Below are 22,402 nucleotides of genomic sequence, written 5' to 3'. Positions count from 1 at the left end.
GCTCCGCAGTACGTGGGATCTTCCCAGACCAGGGCTCAAACCCGTGTCCCCTGCATGGCAGGCACATTCTTTTTTTTTCCTTTTTAAAATTTTATTTATTTATTTATTTATTTATTTTTGGCTGCATTGGGTCTGTGTTGTTGGGTCTTCGTTGCTGCACGCGGGCTTTCTCTAGTTGCAGTGAGCAGGGGTTACTCTTCTTTGTGGTGCATGGACTTCTCATTGCGGTGGCTTCTCTTGTTGCAGAGCTCGGGCTCTAGGCATGCGGGCTTCAGTAGTTGTGGCACGCGGGCTTCAGTAGTTGTGGCACGCGGGCTCTAGAGTGCAGGCTCAGTAGTTGTGGTGCATGGGCTTAGCTGCTCCGCGGCATGTGGGATCTTCCCAGACTAGGGCTCGAACCCGTGTCCCCTGCATTTGCAGGCGGATTCTCAACCACTGTGCCACCAGGGAAGTCCCAAGCAGGCAGATTCTTAACCACTGTGCCACCAGGGAAGTCCCCATTTAATTCTTATAGCAACCTTGTGGGAAAGGTAAAATTCATATCTGTACTTTAGGGATAAATTGAAGATTAGAGAGTAACTGTCTTGCCCAAAAGGACACAGCCAAGAAGTGGGAGAACTGGGATCTGAACTCAAGTTTGCTTACTCCAGAGCCTGAGGGCTTAACTGGTAGGATACGCTGCTTTGCTGATTTTGCTTAGTGTTTACTGAACAAATGAATGGATGAGGAACAAGTCAACTATGATGGAGTTTGGTAGGGTAGGCTGAATCTATTGACAGTTCATAGGAAGAATAAAACATATATATATATTTAAAAGGACACATTATTAAGTAGAGATGTAAAGTGGCAATTTTAGGTGTAGCAGGTAAGCTGTGAATGTAGAATGACCATGATAGTCTTTAATATCCTTTAACAATACCCTTTTATTCTCTTTTACCTCCTTTAAGAAATTATTTTACATATTTTAATTTTTGACACTGAGGAATACAAAGAAGGAACTAAAATGCCTATAACCCGATAATCCAGATAAAATCCTTTTTTACATTTAAAAAACCAAAAGTAATACATGTATATAGATGAAAATGCAAACCATACAGGAAGATACAAAATGATAAGTGAAAACCGTCTATCCTTCCTTTTTTTTTTGCCGTGCTGCGCAGCTAGTGGGTATCTTACTTAGTTCCCTGACCAGGGATTGAACTCAGGCCTATGGTAGTAAAAGCTCAGAGTCCTAACCACTGGACCACCAGGGAATTCCCACTATCCCTCCCTTTTAATTTTCATTCTTATAATCATTGCCTATGTAGTGTCCAAGACACATTAAAAAAAAAAATTATTTATTTATTTTGGCTGTGCTGGGTCTTAGCTGCGGCATGCGGACTCTTAGTTGTGGCATGCGGACTCTTAGTTGCGGCATGCGTGCAGGATCTAGTTCCCTGACCAGGGCTTGAACTCCAGCCCCATGCATTGGGAGCACGAGTCTTACCCACTGGACCACCAGGGAAATCCCTGTCCAAGACACATTGATGAAGGGCTCAGTATGCAGAAATAAATTCAGATGGAAAATCATCTACACATTTAGTCCACCTATCATACTTTCTATGATTTTCTAGGGAGTAAGTAGCAATCAGAAGTGATGAAAAGTGGTGAGACGGTCCAGAATGTCAGCATCACTACTTTTCAGGCTTGCATGACTACAAAGATGGCTCATCTTTTTCTATTGACAGAAAAAAAATAATTATAGGGCATCTGTGTTATTAAAGTTCATAGTGTTCTACTATAAACTGGTGTTCTATGCACTTTGTTTCCCTTAAGATTGTTAATTCTATCTTATGCGGAAAATTTAAAACCACTATAAGAAATACATACAAATATTGCCTACTATTGAGCAGTAGGATATAACAGTAAAAAGATCTTGCCCCTCATAAGTTATACTCTTATCAGGAAATAAGATGACAGAAGATATTTAATATATGTATAATAATGCTATATTAAATTTCTACTGAACACCACGGGGAAAAAAATAGAAGTAACATCATTTTTGGCATTGTTTAATTCCAGAGGAATTTATCTCCTACACCTTAAGAATCTCAAAACTAATTAAGTTCATATTTTGCCTTCATTCTTAAAGAGAAGGGAGGGAAGGGCTGTGTTATTGGCATATTTTGAGCTTCAAGTGCTAACAACATGATAACATCACAAAAAATTTTCCCGTGAACTTATAAGTGAAATGCATTAGTCTTGAGCATGGTTCCTTAACAAATGTCCTTGAAAGGTTAGGAAAACCCCCTTTAAAACATAATAATGATTTATAAATTCAGATTCAGAATAGGAAGAAAACAATTGACTTTATTTGTTTTGGATATGGCTTCTGTTTTCCACTTCAACAAACTGATTCTCCTATTTCCTATGTGATACAAATTCTAATCTAAAGGAGATATTACCTTGTTAAATCTGTTTAATCTGTTCCCAGAATACCATGCATATGAATAAAGCCTTTGCACCTAGCTTTAAATTCAGGCTTCACACCAACAATCTATCTCATTAAATAATTATTTCATCAAACACAACCAAAAAAATTTTTTTCAACAAACTGTGCTCTCTCCTGTGGAAGGGAGGGTATATAGAAACTTAATGAGGTTGTTAGAAAATTTAAAACATTTTGAGAAGGCAATTTAGTGTATACAGATCCTCTCCTACCCCAAAAAACCTTTTAGAAGAAGTTTCATATGCCAGGGTTTCAGTCCCTTTTCCTGGGCGTGCTATGGAGAGAATGGCTGTTAACCCATAAACATTTGAGAAGGGAGGAAGAAAGAAAGCAGAAGCAGGAATAAGCCATTTTTAAAAGTAGCGGGGTATGAAGCATCACGGTAGCTTAAAATGTATACATATTTTCTCTGGACCCTGCCTTCCCCCAGCACTTATGTACAGTGTAGCCCTTACTTTAAAAAAAAAAACTAGTAGCTTATACCAATATAAATTAACAATGAATACTTTCACTGTATTCTACCAGGTCACTTTGAAAGGAAAGGGAATAAAATAAGGAGAATCAGGGTAAAAGCTGTTTGATTCCTTTACCACTTTCCCCACTCCATGACCTTGAATGTCTGTCCCATACCAACCCTGGCAGAATTCTGGAGGCCTGTTTTCTGGAAGGGATAAAACAAATGGTCTCTGGACTGAACGACTCAAAAGGCGGTTGACGGTGGGAACAGAGCATGAAAAACTGAGGGGAATTGAGTGAACATGATGAATACTGAATGCAGCAACCCTCCCAGTCTTCATCACCCTTTACCATCCAGTGATGAGAAGACTCCACCCCTTGAACCCTGATACTGATAACAGACATGTTCCTCAACAATAGGGACAAGAAGCTCACACTATAGTAAGGCCCAAAGGCAACCAGCCTATGCATTTAAAGCTTCTAATTTAAAGCTCACCACTCTTAATCACAAGCAGACAGCTAATTAGTAATAATTAGTAATAGACTTCAGAGGAAAACTCTTACATAAGAGAGATCAAAACAAACAAAGGAAAACAACTTTGGGGGAAAAGAGCCTATGCAGGGCAAAGTAAATCTGTTGAAACAATAAAGAATATTATGAAAGAAATATTCAGAGAATAAGAAAGACCTCCTAGGGACTTCCCTGGCGGTCCAGTGGTTAAGACTTCGCCTTCCAATGCAGGGGGTGTGGGTTCGATCCATGGTCAGGGAGCTAAGATCCCACATGCCTTAAGGCTAAAAAACCAAAACATAAAGCAGAAGCAATATTGTAACAAATTCAATAAAGACTTTAAAAATGGTCCACATCAAAAAAAAGAAAAATCTTAAAAAAAAAGAACTCCTAGAAATTAAAAAACATAATAGTAGAAAAGAAAAATTTAATAGAATATAAAGATGAAGAAATCTTTCAGGAGGTAGAGCTAAAGAAAAAAAGAGATGAAAATTAGAGAACTATTTCAGGAGTCCATCATCAAGCAGCTATTGGCAATCAAGAAAGAAGAAGAGGGAGTTCCCTGGTGGTCCAGTGGTTAGGAATCCACCTCCCAAAGCAGGGGACGCGGGTTTGATCCCTGGTCGGGGAACTAAGATCCCACATGCTATGGGGCAACTAAGCCCGAGCGCCACAGATAAGACCCGACGGAGCCAAAAATAAATAAATAAATAAATATTAAAAAAAAAAGAAAGAAAGAAGAAGACATGGGATTTAGGAAACAAAACAGCCAACACAGGAGAGAAGCAGAGTTCCCAGGTGAATAAGAATACCCCAGGATGACAGCTCTGTACCACACACAGGGGGACACCTGTCCATATTGGAGCAGTGTGACTCAAGAGACATACTGAAGGCTATTGTCACCAAGATCTCTGCTGCCGTTTACTCTCTTTTTAAAGATAAGAAGATAGTGCCCAGGTGAGCTCATCTTGACTAAATGCTGGTGAATTTCTTCTCAAAATACTGAGCTGCCTAATGAGCTCAGAACACGCATTTCACCCACAGAAGTGTTCTTTAACGTATTCCTAAAAGCTTCAGGTAGGTCATGATCAACTTAGGAGAGACCACAGAGCAGCTCACTCCCTCTGACCATACTTCTGCCAAGCGTCCAAGACTGAAGCCCTGCCCAAACAATTTCCAGGACTAAGTCTTGACTCTCTCCATGACTTCCACAGAAGAGACTCTGAAAATTAGGAAACTGAAGCAGGTATGGTCCACTGATGTCTGGGTATCCCCAAGATCCTTTCAGAACCCAAGAGGTACAATGATATACTTAATAATACTAAAGAATTAGTTGCCTTTTTCACCGTGTTGACACTGGTACTGAGGGTACAAAAGCAATGGTGAGCAAAACTGCTGGTACCTTCACACAAATCAAGGCAGCAGCAACAAACTGTAGCAGGATGCATAATCTTCACCACTACATAATTACAGTTAAAAATAATGCCAATTTAAGAATATCCTTGATAAAGCCGTAAAAACTATTATTAGTTTTAATAAATCTCAAGCCCTCTATGTGTCTTTTTACTATTTTGCATGATGAAATGGTAAGTACAATGGTTACCTTCAGGAAAGGCACCTGCGTAATTGAGTTGCAAGCTGAACTAGCCACTTTCATGAAATACCACTTTTACTGGAAAGATTGAATGACAAACTATGTTGTTCAAGCTTAGATATTTCACAGATATTTTCTCAAAAATGAATGGAGCCTGTCACTACAAATAAAACCGACAGTACTTGTTGCCAGTGATATACGTCAAGCTTTCAAGAGAAAATTCGAATTTTGGAAAACATATCCACTAGAGTGAGCCTGCCAACTTCCCAATATTTAAAGACTTTTCTGATGAGATCAGTGGTGGCATTAACAAATGTGATTTTAAAATATTATATAATAAAATGTGTAAACATCTGTCCATGTAAGAAAGGTCCTAGAGGCCTTAGGTCTGTCCCACTAGAACGTGATGGGTAAAAATCTCTCACTTTAATTTTCAGAATGCAACAAATAATTCTTTTCCAATGTATCTACATAACTGTTAGTTAACCTAACTGTAACAAAATTCTCAACCATCTTCCAGGGGCTCCATCTTCTTAGAAACAAATTCATTTTACATTCAGAATTCTTTTCCTTGTCAAATGGCACTGAGTGGACCATAACTCAATAAACCAGATTCTTATCATATGTATGTTTTGTGAGCAATTAAAAAAAAAAACCCTACAAACTATTATGCATAAAATAAGCTACAAGGATATATTGTACAACACAGGGAATATAACCAAATTAAATTAAAAAAATAAAAATAAAGTATAAGGGCTTCCCTGGTGGCACAGTGGTTAAGAATCCGCCTGCCAGTGCAGAGGACACGGGTTCGAGCCCTGGTCTGGGAAGATCCCACATGCTGCGGAGCAACTAAGCCCGTGCGCCACAACTACTGAGCCTGCACTCTAGAGCCCCCGAGCCACAACTACTGAGCCTGCCGTGCTGCAACTACTGAAGCCCGCGCGCCTAGAGCCCGTGCTCCGCAACAAGAGAAGCCACCGCAATGAGAAGCCCGCACACAGCAACAAAGACCCAATGCAGCCAAAAATAAATAATAAATAAATAAATAAAAGTATAAGAGGAAAAAAATCCTCTCACTAGCACAGAAGACAAACCTTTTCTCATATTAGTGATCAAAAGCACATATTAATTTATATTTCAACTGACTACTAGACAACTATGACTTCCATAGCAACTTTCCCTTTGGTATTCTCTAGTAAATTTAAATTATATTTAAATTTAATTTAAGTTGAATTTAATTAGTTTAATAATAAGTTTAATTAATTAGATTAAATTCTATTTAAGTTATGTTTAAGTTAGGTGAGGTAAGGTCACTCAGCGGAAAAAAAATGTTTCCCATAAAAGCCTTTGGAGTTGTCGTACGTTACACTAGTTTATCATATGGACATGTTCTTTAGGATTTGTCACCAGGCAACTATATCAACTCGATTCACCAAATTGTTCATAAATAACGCCCTTAAGAATTAATCTGTAAAGAAACTGCACATTTATGAATAAAGTACTGACTGCCCTCTAGTGTTCAAAATAAGGATTTCACTGATGAGCTAGATGCAATGTACACTACAGGGTGAAAAAAGCCAAACTCCTAAAGAAGCCATTTAGGGTCATTAAAATCAGAGGAGAAATTCTGATCTGGCAAGGTTTTCAACAACAGTCTTTTCAAAGCAAGACAACAAGCTATTAATCTGAGCTATCTGATTACTTACTTGTACCAGGTGCCCAAAGAGCCTAATTTCAGTCATCTACAGTAACTGTGTGTGAGTAGAATATAAATTTGGAACCTTTTTACACTACCACTTCAAGTTACAATGCCATAAAATGAGATTCAGACTTTTCCCCATTTGGTAAAGAAGCACAAAATGCTCGAATCAAAACCTGCCTCTTGGGACTTCCTTGGTGGCGCAGTGGTTAAGAATCCACCTGCCAATGCAGGGGGCACGACTTCGATCCCTGGTCCGGGAAGATCCCACATGCTGCAGAGCAACTAAGCCCATGCACCACAACTACTGAAGCCCATGTGCCTAGAGCCCGTGCTCCACAAGAGAAGCCACCACAATGAGAAGCCTATGCACCGCAACTAGCCCCCACTCGCCGCAACTAGAGAAAGCCTGTGCGCAGCAATGAAGACCCAACACAGCCAAAAATAAATAAATAAATAAATAAAATGCTGTGAATTCAGAACACAATGATAAAAAAATAAAATAAAAGCCTGGAAAGCAGCTAAGATGTCTCATCTTAGAGAATTTTAAAACATGGTAGAAATACCATTTCTCTCCTACAGAGAAACTTTTTAAACCACGGATATAACTCTGCGGATACTAAAGAAACATCAATAGTTTTCATAAAGCTTCAATAAACACCCCAAGGCACAAGTGTTCAAAATCGCCTACTAACTATCCTAGACCATATCTCTCTTTGAAATTGCAGTCAGTAGGAAAATGGAGTTCAACACACAGTGACTGATTTTTAGTCAAAAAGGTAGATACCAAACCTTTGTGTATCTAGATTTATATTCCCTTAACCATGTTGTTACAGAATTTAAAACTTATTATTTTAACTTGTCAACTGGTTCTTTGCTGTATTTGAAGTAACTAACATTCTAGAGCATTAGGTCTCAAAGTGTGGTCTAGGAACTACTAGAGATGCCTCACAGCAATGTCAGAATTACTTTTCATATTACAAAAGTGTTATTTGCCTTTTCACTCTCATTAGCTCCAAACAGTCAATTCTCCAGAGTCTACAGAGTATGTGATAACAAAACACATTAAATGCAGAAGCAGATATGTGACTCCAGCTGTCTTCTATTAAACCAGATATTAAAGAGATCTGCAAAATGTAAAACAATGCCACTCTTCTTGTTACTCTTTTTTATTTGGGGAGTTATTTTTCATTAAAAAATTTTATTTATGTAACATATAATGGGTTTATTAATGTTATTTTGAAATGAATTAATATTTTTAAATGTCTATTTTAATTTGTAATATAGTAAATATCAATAGATACAAATCATACAAACAAAGCTCTTTGGGGCCCTCAATTATACTTAAGAGTATAAAGGGATCCTGAGGCCAAAAAGTTTGAGAACTGATAAACTAGAGAGCTTAGCACACTAAACATGAAAAAAATCAATTTATTCTCAAAGCTTTAATGGAGGTAAGGATAAAACACAAATATCATTTACTAAGAAAAATATAGGTGATACTCACCAAATGGATCTTCCATGCCACTATTAACCAGTTTAGGGAGGTGGTATATAGTTTCTAAAAAGAGAAAAAAGTAAATGATACACTTAAAACATAAAATCCATCACCTTTTATATTTCTTAAAAAATAGACCCAATTCAGTAACACTGATTATAGTTTAAAACTAGAACATTATAGAAATGTACAACTTATTAAGTGAGAACATTGCCAACTGGGATTTATTTTAAGGGGGTTGAGGTACAGATATAATAAGTTCCCTTTCCAATCTCCATCTTGAATTTACCAGAGTGTAAGGAAAAAGGCACGTTAAAAAAAATTTTTTTTTATTTTTTAGGGAGGGGGTACAAAGGGAAAAAGGGAGGGGTGGGGAGGGGGAGAGGGAAGAAGGGAGGGAAGGAGAGAGAGCAGTAAAAAGCCAAATTTTTATGCAAAAATAACCCAAACAAACAAAACACAAAACTCACATAAACATCTGGGAAAGCATATGAGGATATCATAGAATGAAGGAATTGGTTTTGCCTGAGGAAAGTAGAAAGTAGTTCAGTAAGTTAAGAATGCTCAAGTATTAAAACAAAAAAATTTTGAAAAAAGTTGAATAAGTATAGATATTCAACCTCCCTCACCCTTAATCAAAACAAGGATCGAATCTGCCCAATCTTGCTTTTTTATCTCTTTCATAGTTTTGATCCCAAGGGCACTCCTTGATCCCAAGGGCACTCCTTGAATTTTATTCAACAATTTGAATACTAAACTCCAATTCAGAGTCTGCTTTTCAGAGAATATAACCTACTAACAGTTGGGGCTGGCAGTGATCTGAGAAAATTAGGACTGTGAAGGGGTTTTGGAGTTGAATCGCTCACAGACTAGATGGCACTGAGGACCCCACTGGTGGTGGTAGGTAACCAGATAATCCCTAGCACAAGGTGCTGGTCCAATTCTTAAACTTTCACTAGTGGTGAATAATGATGATCTATCTATGGACAGAATGCTCTAGTTGATTGGATTTATGAGGCACTTGAAGAGTAAGGGGGAAATAACTATAATGACAATGGAATTGAATGGCTATTACTAAACTGAACTGATGCTCTAGAAGAAGATAACAAAAAGCTAAGAGTGATTAACAGTCAACTGAAAGTCAAATATGGGGGATTCCCTGGCAGTCCAGCGGTCAGGACTCCATGCTTTCACTGCCAAGGGCCGGGGTTCAATCCCTGGTTGGGAACTAAAATCCCACAAGCAGTGTGGCGCAGCCTAAATAAATAAGTAAGTAAGTATCAATAAATAATTTTTAAAAAGAAAGTCAAATATGAACGTCCCATGGCCTCCTGGTAATTTCTAAAGACGCTCTTTCCTGTGGCAGCAGGAGGAGAGAAAAAGCTGGAGACCAGGCCCAAGAGTTAATCAACAGAGTAGCCGAGCACCAAGGAAGGTTAACTCTCAGCCAAGGGAGGTATGCTATGCCAACGTCAGGGCCCTGACTGGGAAAGAATGAGACCCTAATACATGAGATGGAGACAACTGAGTTGATGCCCCTCCAAAATCTTGAATGCGACAGTGCCCTTGAAACTGAGAAAGTGGCCCACCATCTCTGTAAGAGCTAGCACTCTTCCCGCACTTGAAGATAATGCAGAGGCCTCCCCACCCTGCTCAGTAAACAATGTCCCCTCAGGATCTGCCACCTCCATGCCTCCTAACTTGTAGTAGGTCACAGCATAACCCAGCCCAGATATTTTGTGCCTGATAAGGTCACAAAGGAATTATAATCCAAGGGAGCTGCAAGACTTAGCCAGCATGTACTGGCAGGGGCTAAGTGAGAGCAAATGTGAACTCTGAGGGTGCTTGAACATCAGAACCAGAACATAAAGTTATTGATCACTCTCCGAAGATACAGGATTTAACACCCTGGCAAAAACCTCAGAATATGGTATGAACTTATCACTAGGATGGTTCCTAAAAGCTGGAAAAGTCACGGCCCATGATAAGTAGCAATGACAAAACTGCAGTGGCAGACAGGGGAGGAAGGGATTAAAAGGCTCACTTAGTGAAGCTGGCTTGCTGAAGTGGTCAGAAAAAAGTATTATGTTCCTTGAAATGGCTGGGAGGATACTATAAGGAACGTGCTAGTGAGAGGGGCACCAGCATCATTAAGAAGTTTAAAAGCTGTTCTCCATAGAGAATTGGTTATAAAACTAATGCCACTGGGACTTCCCTGGTGGTGGTGCAGTGATTAAGAATCCGCCTGCCAATGCAGGGGACACAGGTTCGATCCCTGGTCTGGGAAGATCCCACATGCCACAGAGCAACTAAGCCCGTGTGCCACAACTACTGAGCCTGTACTCTGTAGCCCCCGAGCCACAACTACTGAGCCTGCGTGCCACAACTACTGAAGCCCGCACGCCTAGAGCCCATGCTCCGCAACGAGAGAAGCCACCGCAATGAGAAGCCAGCACACTGTAACAAAGAGCAGCCCCCACTCACTGCAACTGGAGAAAGCCCGCGTGCACAGCAACGAAGACCCAACACAACCAAAAAAAAAAGGTTTATAAAACAAAAAAAAAAAACTAATGCCACTGATAGCAACGGTGATGATACAACCCTAAAACAAAGGAGACCAGGCCATGGTACTTAATGATTGAAGCCAGATGGAGACACTATAAACATCAGCAAAGTCAGAGTGGCAGTCAAAGGAATCTGACTCAAAGATCTGTGGAGATAGTTAATAAAGCATGGTGTATTTATGAAGCAAAATAGACAAGCAGCTAATAAGAGCATTTCTCTATCTGTAACATCAAAAGAAATCAGGGATGGAAGATCTGGATGCTGAGGTCAGTCCCCTCAATAAAAAAATATCAGAATCCATGCCCAGTGTCTGAACCTGAGCCAGTTTCAGATCCTGACCCCTTTGACTGAAGGAGGCCAGGTACCCAAGAGAAAAGAACCTGCAACACCAAAGCAAGTATAACAATTCCCTGAGAAACCTATGGCCTAAGAGACCCATATACTATAGGTCTCATGGACTCCATACTCAGAAGGTCCCTGCACTTGAAGTTTAATGCTCTGCAGTCACTGTCTTAAAATTCTTAATAATTTTATCTATGAATTTCTGCTCCATAAGTGAAATCTGAAGGGGAAAATGAAGCACGTGCTGGGGGCTTGAAGCCTCAGCTCACACACAGTCTACCTCTTCCTGTCTTCCCAGGAGCGGCCTCTTGGCCACTCCCTCTGGTCCCACCTGGCCATCCTTTCCCTGCCTGGGCTAGGAGTGCCACATACTTTTGGTGGGCAATTTCTCTCGCCCACTCTCAATCCAGGTGTATTCGGCATGCAAATTATGTAGTCAGCTCTGTCTACGGTCATTTACTCAGGTAACTGTAAACTGCGTAAACGGGAATGCTAACATTTTAAGGACAGGTTGACATTGACACCTGGAGTCTGGAAGTATAATCATGGACTTATGAGGACCAGGAAATAAACTGAGCCTTGGCCAAGATCCAGTTCACGATGGGCCCACTGGGTGTGTGAACACTCCTGGTGGTCATTTCCCTGGACCCTGAATGTATAATTGAAATAGACATACCTGGAAGTTAGTGAGTCCTTGGCCTATGGGATAGGAGTTATACTGGGGAAGGCCAAGTGGAAGGAAGCCTCTAAAGGTGGGTGCCCCATCCCACCTTCCAAGATAATAAACACAAAAGAAAACAATATTGTATTCTGGGGGCAAGGGAGGGGAGATGGCAGAAATTAGTGCTACACCCCCAGAGGATGCAGGATTTACCAGTGTGGTCCCGGCAGAAACCAGATAAATCCTGGAGGAAGGTAGATTACCACAAACTCAATCTAACAGTAGCCACAACTGCAGCTGCCATGCCAGATGTGGTATCTTTGCTAGAGCCGATTAACATAGCCCCAGGAGCATAGTACACAGTCAAAGACTGAAGGAATAAGTTCTTTTTCTCTTATCCCTTCAAGAAAGTAGGATCAGAAACAATTCACATTCACATGGAATGGATTATAGCATACTTTTACAGGACCATGTCAATTTTGCCACTGTCTCATGTAATATAGTCCTATGATAATACGGACTTCTTGTAGAATATCACACTGACCTACTATATTAATAACATCATGCTAATTGGGCCAGATGAACAGAAGGTGGATAGCACACTGAAGGTCTTGACAGAACACATGGACTCCAGAGGGTGAAAGATAAATGCTACAGAGACTCAGGTACCCATTCATCAGTAAAATTTTTATAGGCCCAGTAGTCAGGGGCTTGATAAAACATGCCATTCAAGTAAAGGCATCCAAGTAACCAACTGCATCTTGCACCTCCCACCATTAAGAGGGAAGCATGACACCCGAGAATACTGCTCTGGCTTTTATACCAGGTGACACAAAAAGTTACCAGTTTCCAGAACAGTAAAGGACTCTGCAGGTCTGGATGGTGAGGCAAACAATCTGGCAAATGCTATGGTATTATGGCAAGCCCCAGTGGGAGAATCACTATGCAGACCCCTGGGATCTGGAGCAAGGCCATTCCATTTTCACTGGAAAATTGTATGCCTTTTGCAAAACAACTCCTGGCATGCTACTGGGTCCTAGCAGATATAGAACACCTGACTATGTGACACCAAGTGACCATTTATCCAGAATCACCCACCATGACCTAGGTTCTATGAGACATACCAAGTCATAGGGTTGGGTGGACCCAGCAATAATTCGGCATTAAGATGAAGGTGATACATCCAGCATCTGGCACAAGTAGGACCAGAAGTCACGAGCATGAGCAGATAGCCCAAACCCTCATATCATCTACCACTGTTGCAAAGTGCCCCTTCATTAGCATATACCTTTGGCCGTACTGGGGGGCCCTCACAGCCAGCTGACAAAGGATAAACCCTCACCTTCTTCACAGATAGCTGTAACTGGGTCCAAGTCAAAAATGGACAGTGGTTGCACTACAGCCTCACTTGGGGGTGGCACTGAAGGACAGTGCCCAATGGGCAGAGCTTTAGGCAGACTGTCTATTTTGTGTAGACAAAGAATTGGTTTGAGGTTAAAATATATGTGGACTCACAGGTAAATATCCTGATGTGCTGGTCAGGGGGCATAAAAGGAGAACGATTAGAAAATTAGGGGGGAAAAAAAAAAAGAAAATTAGGGGAAGGAGGTCTTAAGGTAGAGGCACGTGGGAGGATACAAGAATAGACACATTTGAAGATCTTCATATCACATGTTAACAGTCACCAGAGAACATCTACCATGAAAGAAGCACAAAACAACCAAGTAGACAATGACTCAACCAGTTTACATCAGCCATCTTTTGTCATGGCCTCCCCAGTGCTAGAAAAATGAGCATCTGAAAGAAGGTGGTCATGTGGCAGAGATATACTCTATGCATAGACAACAGTATGAAGTCCTACTTACCAAGTATGCTCTAGCTACTGATGCCACAAAAAGCCCGAATGGCCAGCAACAAACACAAAGCTTCCAGTATGACATCTTTCAAGGAAACCAACCAGCCTTTGGATGGCAAGTTGACTGTGTTTGGCCCCTTCCACCCTGAAAAGGTTAACAATTTATTCTGAAAGAAACAGGGGGACTTCCCTGGTGGTCCAGCTGTTAAGACTCCACGCTCCCAATGCAGAGGGCCCGGGTTTGATCCCTGGTTGGGGAACTAGATCCCTCATGCTGCAACAAAGATCCTGCATGCTGTAAATAAGACCTGGAGAAGCCAAATAAATAAATTTAATTTAAATTAATTTAAATAAAAAAAAGAAAGAAATAGGGACATATTCTGGCTGTACGTTTGCCTTTCCTGCCCTCAGGGCTGCCGTGAACAGTACATGAGAGTTAAGGAAATGTTTAATCTACCAGTAAGCATCATCCCACATAACATCATTTCATGACAAGGGACCCACTCTGCAGTAAAGTAAGTGCAAGAGAGGGCCCAGGACCATGGGATCTACTGTTGGTATATATACAACAACATCTAGAAGCTGCTAACCTAAAAGAGCACTGGAATGGCCTGATGAAGGCATAGCTGAAGCACCAACTCAATGACATATTTTATGACAAAAGAGTACCATCTTCCAGGGTGTAATATATACACCAAATCAAAGACCTTTATATGCTACTGGTCTTCAAAACAGGAAAAATACATGGATGTGAGAAATGGGGTGGGGGGGGGGCTAGAAATAGCATACCCTGTTTATTATCAATCCCAAAGACCCACCTGGGGAATTTTTGTTTCCTATCTCTGCAACTCTGGGTTCCGCAGAGTTAAAGATCTTGGTCACCAAAAAAGGAACACTTGCACAGGAGACAAGAGTCCCAAGAGGCTATAAGCTATAGCTGTCACCTGGGCATTGTGGAGTCCTCGTATCCAGGGATCATCAGGCAAGAAGAGGAACTATCATCTTGGTAGGGGTAACTAATCCTCATTATCAGAAAGAGGGTTGTTGTTCCACACCACAATGAAAATATATTTAAAATTCAGATGATCCACTTTGGTGCCTACTGGTATTCCCTTTCCCAATTCTGACAGTACAGTAAACAGACAAGTTGGAAACTCTAACCTGAGAAAAGCATGGTAACCAGTGGTTCAGATCCCTCTGGAATGAGGGTTTGGGTCATACCACTAAGTAAAACCATTGAGACTGGCAGAGATGGTAGCTGAGGGCAAGGGGAATCTGAAAGGGAGAGTGGAAAGAGGTAACAATTATTAGTTGTAACCCTGAGACCAGTTGCAGCAGCAGGAGATAAAGTACTAATCTTCCTCTTCTAAGTATTCCCCAGGAAGAGAGGCCCTCCAGCTACTCTCTCAACTTATATAAAGAAGTAGATGAGACGAATGAAAATGAAGATGCAAAATACCAAAACTTATGGGATGCAGCTAAAGCAGAGCTTAGAGGGAAATTTATAGCTGTAAATACTACATTAAAAAAGAAGAAAGATCTGAAATCAACAACACAATAGTTTACTATAATAGAAGAAAAACAAAATAAATCAAAAGGAAGGAAATAATAAGGATTAGAGTGGAAATTAATGAAATAGAAAATACAAAAATTAACTCAAAATAGGACTTCCCTGGTGGTCCAGTGGTTAAGACTCCACACTTCCACTGCAGGGGGCATGGGTTTGATCCCTGGTCAGGGAACTAAGATCCCACATGCTGCATGGTGTGGCCAAAAAATAAAGTAAATAAAATTTAATTTAATTTAAAAAGTACTTTGAAAAAACTAACTCAAAATAGATAGAAGACCTAAATGTAGGAGCTAAAACTAGAAAGCTCTTAGAAGAAAACATAGGCATAAATTTATGACCTTGGATTAGGCAATGGTTTCTTAGTTATGACACCAAAAGAAAAAAATAGATAAACTTGACATTATCAAAATTAAAAACAGAAAACAACAAGTGTTAGGAGGATGTGGAGAAATTAGAACACTTGTGCATTAGTGGTGGGAATATAAAATAATGCAGCTGCTGGGAAAACAGAATGGTACTTCCTCAAAAAATTTTTAAATTAAAAACAATTACCACATGATCCAGCAAGTCTACTCCTGGGTATATACCCCAAAGAATTGAAAGCAGGAAATCAAACAGATATTTGTACACCTATGTTCATAGCAGCATTATTGACAATAGCCAAAAGGTGGAAACAATCCAAATATCCATCAGTGGATGAATAGGTAAATAAAATGTGGTATGTATTATTCAGCCTTAATAAGGAATGAAATTCTGACATATACTACAACATGGATGATTATGCTAACTGAAATAAGCCAGACACAAAAGGATAAATATTGTATGAATGCACTTCCATGAAGTACCCAGACTAGCCAAATTCATAGCGGCAGAGAGTAGGATGGCGGTTGCCAGGGGTGGGGGGAGGAGTTGTTTAATGGGTAGAGTTTCAGTTTGGGAAGATGAAAAAGTTCTGTAAATGGATGGTAGTAACAGCTGCACGACAATGTGAATGTATTTAATGGCACTGAACTGTACCCTTAAAAAATGTTAAAATGGTAAACTTTATATTATGTATATTTTACTACAATTAAAAAAAAGAAAAAAGAAAATGCCTGAATCTTGGTAAGTACAGTGAGTTTTATGGCATTTTAACTTGCCTGATTCCCATCTCCCTCTCCTCCCCTAGCTTTGTGGCAGCCTTGAAAACCAAGAGCCTCACAACATTAGTTATTAAAACCAGCAGCCTAGCAACCACTGGAGGGGGCAGAACAAATTTGGAGCTCCCCAAAAGCCCCATCCCCAGAGAACTGTTACTATCTGATCTGATAGCACGAAGAAGTTCCATTCTCAGAGTTACTTTATTTGACCTGACTCAGAGCTTGTTTTGTGTGAACGACCTTATCCTTAGCACATTTTTCAAAAATAATCAGTGGCAACTGTTGAACATCCCAACTGCCTAAGGCAGTGATGATACCAGTTAGGGCTAACAGGACACTGACCAAAAAATTTGAATGTTCAGGAATGAGACGTCTATAAGGGGCTTTGAAAAGCTGACATATTCCTGGATATCTAGAAGGACACATGCATTTATGGGCTCAGGGAAAGGCTTAAGAAGGCCCTAATCTCTCACCTCTGGCTGACCTTGAGGTTCTGTGCAAGCAGAAAGTGATGGCTAAGGCAAAGTTGTAAATTGCTTGCAGGAACATTGATGGCATACTGCAATATACACAGAGTACCCTTGGCAAAGGCTAGAAAACTTATTGGTTCAAGGCATTTAAGGAAATTTCTGTCTAATCATTAGCTAACCACTAAGTCAACCAAGCAGACACTTCAACATCTGCACAAAACAAAGCATACAGGCTCTACAGATTTAGTCCAGGGAAGTCACTCAACGAACAGCAATGAGAAACCCACAGGAAGGAGGGGAATCTGATTTGCAGACTTGCCACATTATTTTAAATGCTCATTTTTCAATACAAAAATGAGACACACCAACAGGAAAGTGTGGTGCATATATAGGAGGAAGAAAGAAATCAATAAAACTGTATCTGAGGAAGCCTAGATGTTGGACTTAATAGACAAAGACTTTTTAAAAAAAAATTAATTTATTTAATTTATTTATTTTTGGCTGCGTTGGGGTCTTTGTTGCTGTGCGTGGGCTTTCTCTAGTTGCGGCGAGCGGGGGCTACTCTTCGTTGTGGTGTGTGGGCTTCTCATTGTGGTGGCTTCTCTTGTTGCAGAGCACGGGCTCTAGGAGCGCGGGCTTCAGTAGTTGTGGCACATGGGCTCAGTAGTTGTGGCACACAGGCTTAGTTGCTCCACGGCATGTGGGATCTTCCCGGACCAGGGCTCGACCCCGTGTCCCCTGCATTGGCAGGCGGATTCTTAACCACTGCGCCACCAGGGAAGCCCTAGACAAAGACTTTAAATAAGCTATTATAAATATTACAAAGAAGGGAATTCCCTGGTGGTCCAGCGGTTAGAACTCTGTGCTTTCACTGCAGAGGGCCCAGGTTTGATCCCTGGTCTGGGAACTAAGAACACACAAGCAAAAATTCAAAGAACTAAAGGGAACCATGCCTAAAGAATTAAAGTATGAGGGACTTCCCTGGTGGTGCAGTGGTTAAGTATCTCCCTGCCAGTGCAGGGGACACAGGTTCGAGGCCTAGTCTGGGAAGATCCCACATGCTGTGGTGGAGCAACTAAGTCCATGGGCCACAACTACTGAGCCTGCACTCTAGAGCCCGCGAGCCACAACTACTGAAGCCCGTGCGCCTAGAGCCCGTGCTCTGCAACAAGAGAAGCCACCGCAATGAGAAGCCCACGCACCACAACAAAGAGTAGCCCCTGCTCGCCACAACTAGAGATAGCCCACATGCAGCAACAAAGACTCAATGAGGCCAAAAGTAAATGAAAATAAATTTAAAAAAAAAAGAATTAAAGTATGAGAATGATGCCTCATTAACTAGAGAATCTCAACAGAGACAGAAATTATATTTAAAAAAGAAAGAAATAGATTTTTCTAGATAGGCTCTACAGCAGATTTGAGCAGGCAGAAGAATCAGCAAACTCTAAGATAGGTTAATTGAGATTATCCAATATGAGGAACAGAAAGAAAAAAGCATGAAGAAAAATGAACAGAGCCTCAGAGAACAAATTATCAAGTATACAAACCACCAAGCATACAAACAAGCAAATGGGAGGATGAAGAAATAATGGCCAATAAGTGCCCAAATATGATGAAAAACACATCCAAGAAACTAAATAAAGTCTATGTAGGATAAACACAAAGTGATCCACACTTATGTTCAAGTGCTGAAAGAAAAAGACTGTCAACTGAGAATTCTATATCCAGCAAAACTATGCTTCTAAAACAAAGGAGAAATTATGACATTCCCAGATAAACAAAAACTTAAAGCATTCATTACTAGCAGACATGCCTACAAGAAATACTAAAGGGAGACTTCTATGCTGACATAAAGAGAAACCAGACAGTAACCAGAATCCACAGGAAGAAATAGAGTACCAGTAAGGTAACTACATAGATAAATATAAAAATAAAGAAGACAGTATAGGGACTTCCCTGGTAGTCCAGCAGTTAAATCTCTGTGCTTCCACTTCCGGGGGCAGAGGTTCAATCCCTGGTCAGGGAACTAAGATCCCGCATGCCAGGTGGCACACCCCTCCCAAAAGAAGAAGACAGTATAAATGTATTTTTTATTTCTTCTCCTATATAATTTAAAAAACAATGCATAAAGCAATAACTATAAAACCATGTTAATGGGCTTATAATATATAAATATATAATTTATATGAGAATAAAGCACCAAGAAGGGGAGAAGGAGCCAAGCTACACTGGAGAAATTTTTTTGTACACTACTGGAATTAAGTTGGTATTAATCTAAACTAGATTGTTTTAAGGTAAAATGTGAATTGTAATCCCCAGAGCAACCACTAAAACTAGCTGGGAAGTCAAATTAGTAGAGTGTTAACCTTCTAAGAACAAGTACAAAAGAAATTAGAAAATATGTCACTAATATGGGCAACAGTCATTGGAAACCTCAATACAGTGTGCTCATTTGTGTAAACAAAGCTCCATCCAACCTCTCATGCCAACAGAGCTGAGGTTAGCACTTTTTTTTCATATGTACTTGGCACTGGATAAATATCTGATAAACAAGTGAAATGGCAATAATAACGAAAAATTGAAAATCTGAAATGGTTAATGAAAGTAACAGGATTTACAGGCAGATTGAGAAGGGAGAATCAGTAGTACCTCAACTGTTAATCACATTATCACTAGATAATAGGGATGATGATCCTGGGTTAGCTGATGTAAAGTTTCAATTAGAACACCCCTGGGGGGACGTCCCTGGTGGTTTAGTGGTAAAGAATCCGTCTTCCAATGCAGGGAACACTGGTTCGATCCCTGGTGGGGTAACTAAGATTGAACATGCCGCAGGGCAACTAAGCCCGCGTGTGCCACAACCACTGAGCTTGCGCACCTCAACGAGAGAGTCCACGTGCTGCAAACTCCATGCGCTCTGGAGCCTGCACACCACTAGAGCCCACACGCCATGGAACCTGCATGCCACAACTAGAGAGAGAAAACCCATACTCCACAACTAGAGAGAAACACCTGCACCACAACTAGAGAGAAGCCCGCATGCTGCAACAAAAGATATCCCACATGCTGCAACTAAGACCCAACACAGCCAAGAACATAAATAAAAAACAAACAAACAAAAAACACCCCTGGGACTTCCCTGGTGGCCCAGTGGGTAAGACTCCACGCTCCCAATGCAGGGGGCCCAGGTTCGATCCCTGGTTGGGGAACTAGATCCTGCATGCATGCCGCAACTAAGGAGTCCGCATGCCACAACTAAGACCCGGCAAAGATAAAATAAAACAAACAAACACACCCCTGTCCTCAGAGAATCACAAACAGAAGGGTATCTTGCTGAAGAATCCTGTGTAGTCTTTGCAGAAAATGAGACTACTTTGTGTCTCCATCTAAATGAATGCCTGTGCAAGATAGAAGTATTCCCATGGCTTCTATAACCGTCTATGTGCAGAAGATGCCCAAACCTATACATATGCTCAGTCCAGATCCCTCTCAAAAGCTCAGGGTAAAAGCCAAAGTACTTTCTTTTTTTTTTAAATTTTTAAATTTATTTTTTATTTTTTGACCACACTGGGTCTTCGTTGCAGTGTGCAGGCTCTTCGTTGCAGGCTTCTCTTTAGTTGTGGCGCGTGGGCTCTCTAGTTGTGGCATGCAGGCTCAGTAGTTGTAGTGCACAGGCTCTACAGCATGCAGGCTCAGTAGTTGCGGTGCACGGCTTCTCTCTAGTTGCGGCAAGCATGTTTAGTTGCCCCGCGGCACGTGGGATCTTAGTTCCCCGACAAGGGATCGAACCCACGTCCCCTGCATTGGAAGGTGGATTCTTAACCACTGGACCACCAGGGAAGTCCCAAAGTACTTTCAATAGATGACCATGCTCACATACCCCCATCATGCTCAACTATGCTCTCCCTCCCTTGCTAAAACTTCAGGCAAGTGAGCCTCCTTGCTGTTCCTTGAATCTGCCAGGCATGCTCAAGGTCTTTACACTTGTTATTCACTCTGGAATGCTCATTCCCCAGATATTCATTCCTCAATTCCTTTAGTTCTTTGCTCAAGTGTTGTCTTCTTAATGAAGCCTTCCTTTAACATCCTACTTTTTTTTTTAAAAAAAAAATTTATTTATTTATTTGGCTGCTTCAGGTCTTAGTTGTGGCACACAGGATCTTCCTTGCAGCATGCGGGATCTTTTGTTGTGGTGCGTGGGCTTCTCTCTAGTTGTGGTGTGCGGGCTCCAGAGAGCGCGGCTCAGGAGTTGCAGTGCGCAGCTTCTCTAGTTGGGGCACGTGGCCTCAGTAGTTGGGGCACGTGGGCTTAGCTGCCCCGCGGCATGTGGGATCTTAGTTCCCTGACCAGGGATCGAACCCGCGTCCCCTGCATTGGAAGGCAGATTCTTAACCACTGGACCACCAGGGAAGTCCCTATCATCCTACTTTAAATCGCAATCACCAGCATCACCCCATTCTACCCCTGCTTTATCTCTTTTCCCAGTTTCATATTTCAAAGAGCACTTATCTTCTACATATTGTATAAATTTACTTTTAAAATTATGTTTATCATCTCCTCTCACTAAAATACAAGCTCTTTCAGGACAAGTATTTTGCCTATTTTTGTTCACTGATATATCCCTATAACACCTAGAATAGTACCTGGAAAATAGTAAGTGCTCAATAACAAATATATTTTGAATGAATGAGCTCCAAATATATATATATATATACACACACACACCCAATTCACTAAACATCTCCACTTAGATATCCACAAACCTCCGTTCAACATGCACAAAACAATTCATTATCTACCTCCCACTCATCCTTACTCCTCCCCCTTCCTGCAATTTCCTACCTTACCACCACCCACCTAGTTGCCCAAACCAGAAATCTCATCCTCCACATCACATGAGATATTTCCAAAACATTTTTCACATCCATCTATTCATCTCCACTGCCTGAAGACACAATAGAATCCAAAATAGTCTCACTGCCTCTGGACTTATTCCTCTCTAATCTAGGTACCACAGCTCCAGTAATTAATTGTTAAAGTGTTCCCTAAACTGGGGTCTATGCAACTCTTAAAGTCCTTGTTTTCTTCCTACTTCAACTGAGGTAGTCTCTTGCAGGAACCTCTTCTTCCTGACTTCTAAACATTGCAGAGCTCCAGATTTGGCCCCTGAATCTCATCTCTTTACTATCTTCACTCTCTCCTTCCCTAGAACATCACTGGCATTTTGGCTGAGACAATTCTTTATTGAGTAATGTCCCATACATTGCAGGACATTTAGCAATCCTCACTTAGTATCCTTTACCCCAGCACATTAAGTGCCCATTGCCTCCTCAGTTATTGTGACACCCAAAACCAGCACCCTAAATTTCTAAATCCTCCTAGAGATGTAGTAACACCCCAAATATGAACCCTGACTAGTCATCTTATCCACTTCTATAGATTTAAATACTATATATATACTGATGACTCCCAAATTCATATTTCTAGATTGAATCTCTCCCTTGAACTTCAGACTGGCATATTCACAGTCTACACAATACTTTTACTTAGA

General features: G+C 40.8%; 1 protein-coding gene across 8 annotated transcripts in view; it reads right to left on the bottom strand.

Moving 5' to 3' along the window:
* The window catches only part of PHACTR4 (phosphatase and actin regulator 4), a 116,367-nt gene that overhangs the window by 66,604 nt on the left and 27,361 nt on the right, over window positions 1-22,402 (bottom strand). For 5 of the 8 annotated variants that reach the window (XM_057545541.1, XM_057545560.1, XM_057545562.1 and 2 more), the window contains one exon: window positions 8,259-8,312. In XM_057545541.1, the coding sequence (XP_057401524.1) occupies window positions 8,259-8,274 (16 nt within the window). In that variant the 5' untranslated portion in view covers window positions 8,275-8,312. Of the gene's footprint in view, window positions 1-8,258; window positions 8,313-8,719; window positions 8,775-22,402 lie in introns of those variants that run through there. The other 3 variants (XM_057545527.1, XM_057545544.1, XM_057545561.1) reach the window with 1 other exon arrangement.

Source organism: Balaenoptera acutorostrata, chromosome 1 (assembly GCF_949987535.1).
Source record: "Balaenoptera acutorostrata chromosome 1, mBalAcu1.1, whole genome shotgun sequence".
NCBI classification, from domain to species: domain Eukaryota; kingdom Metazoa; phylum Chordata; class Mammalia; order Artiodactyla; family Balaenopteridae; genus Balaenoptera; species Balaenoptera acutorostrata.
Note: the sequence above shows the minus strand (reverse complement) of the source record. Positions and strands in the feature narration are given on the sequence as shown.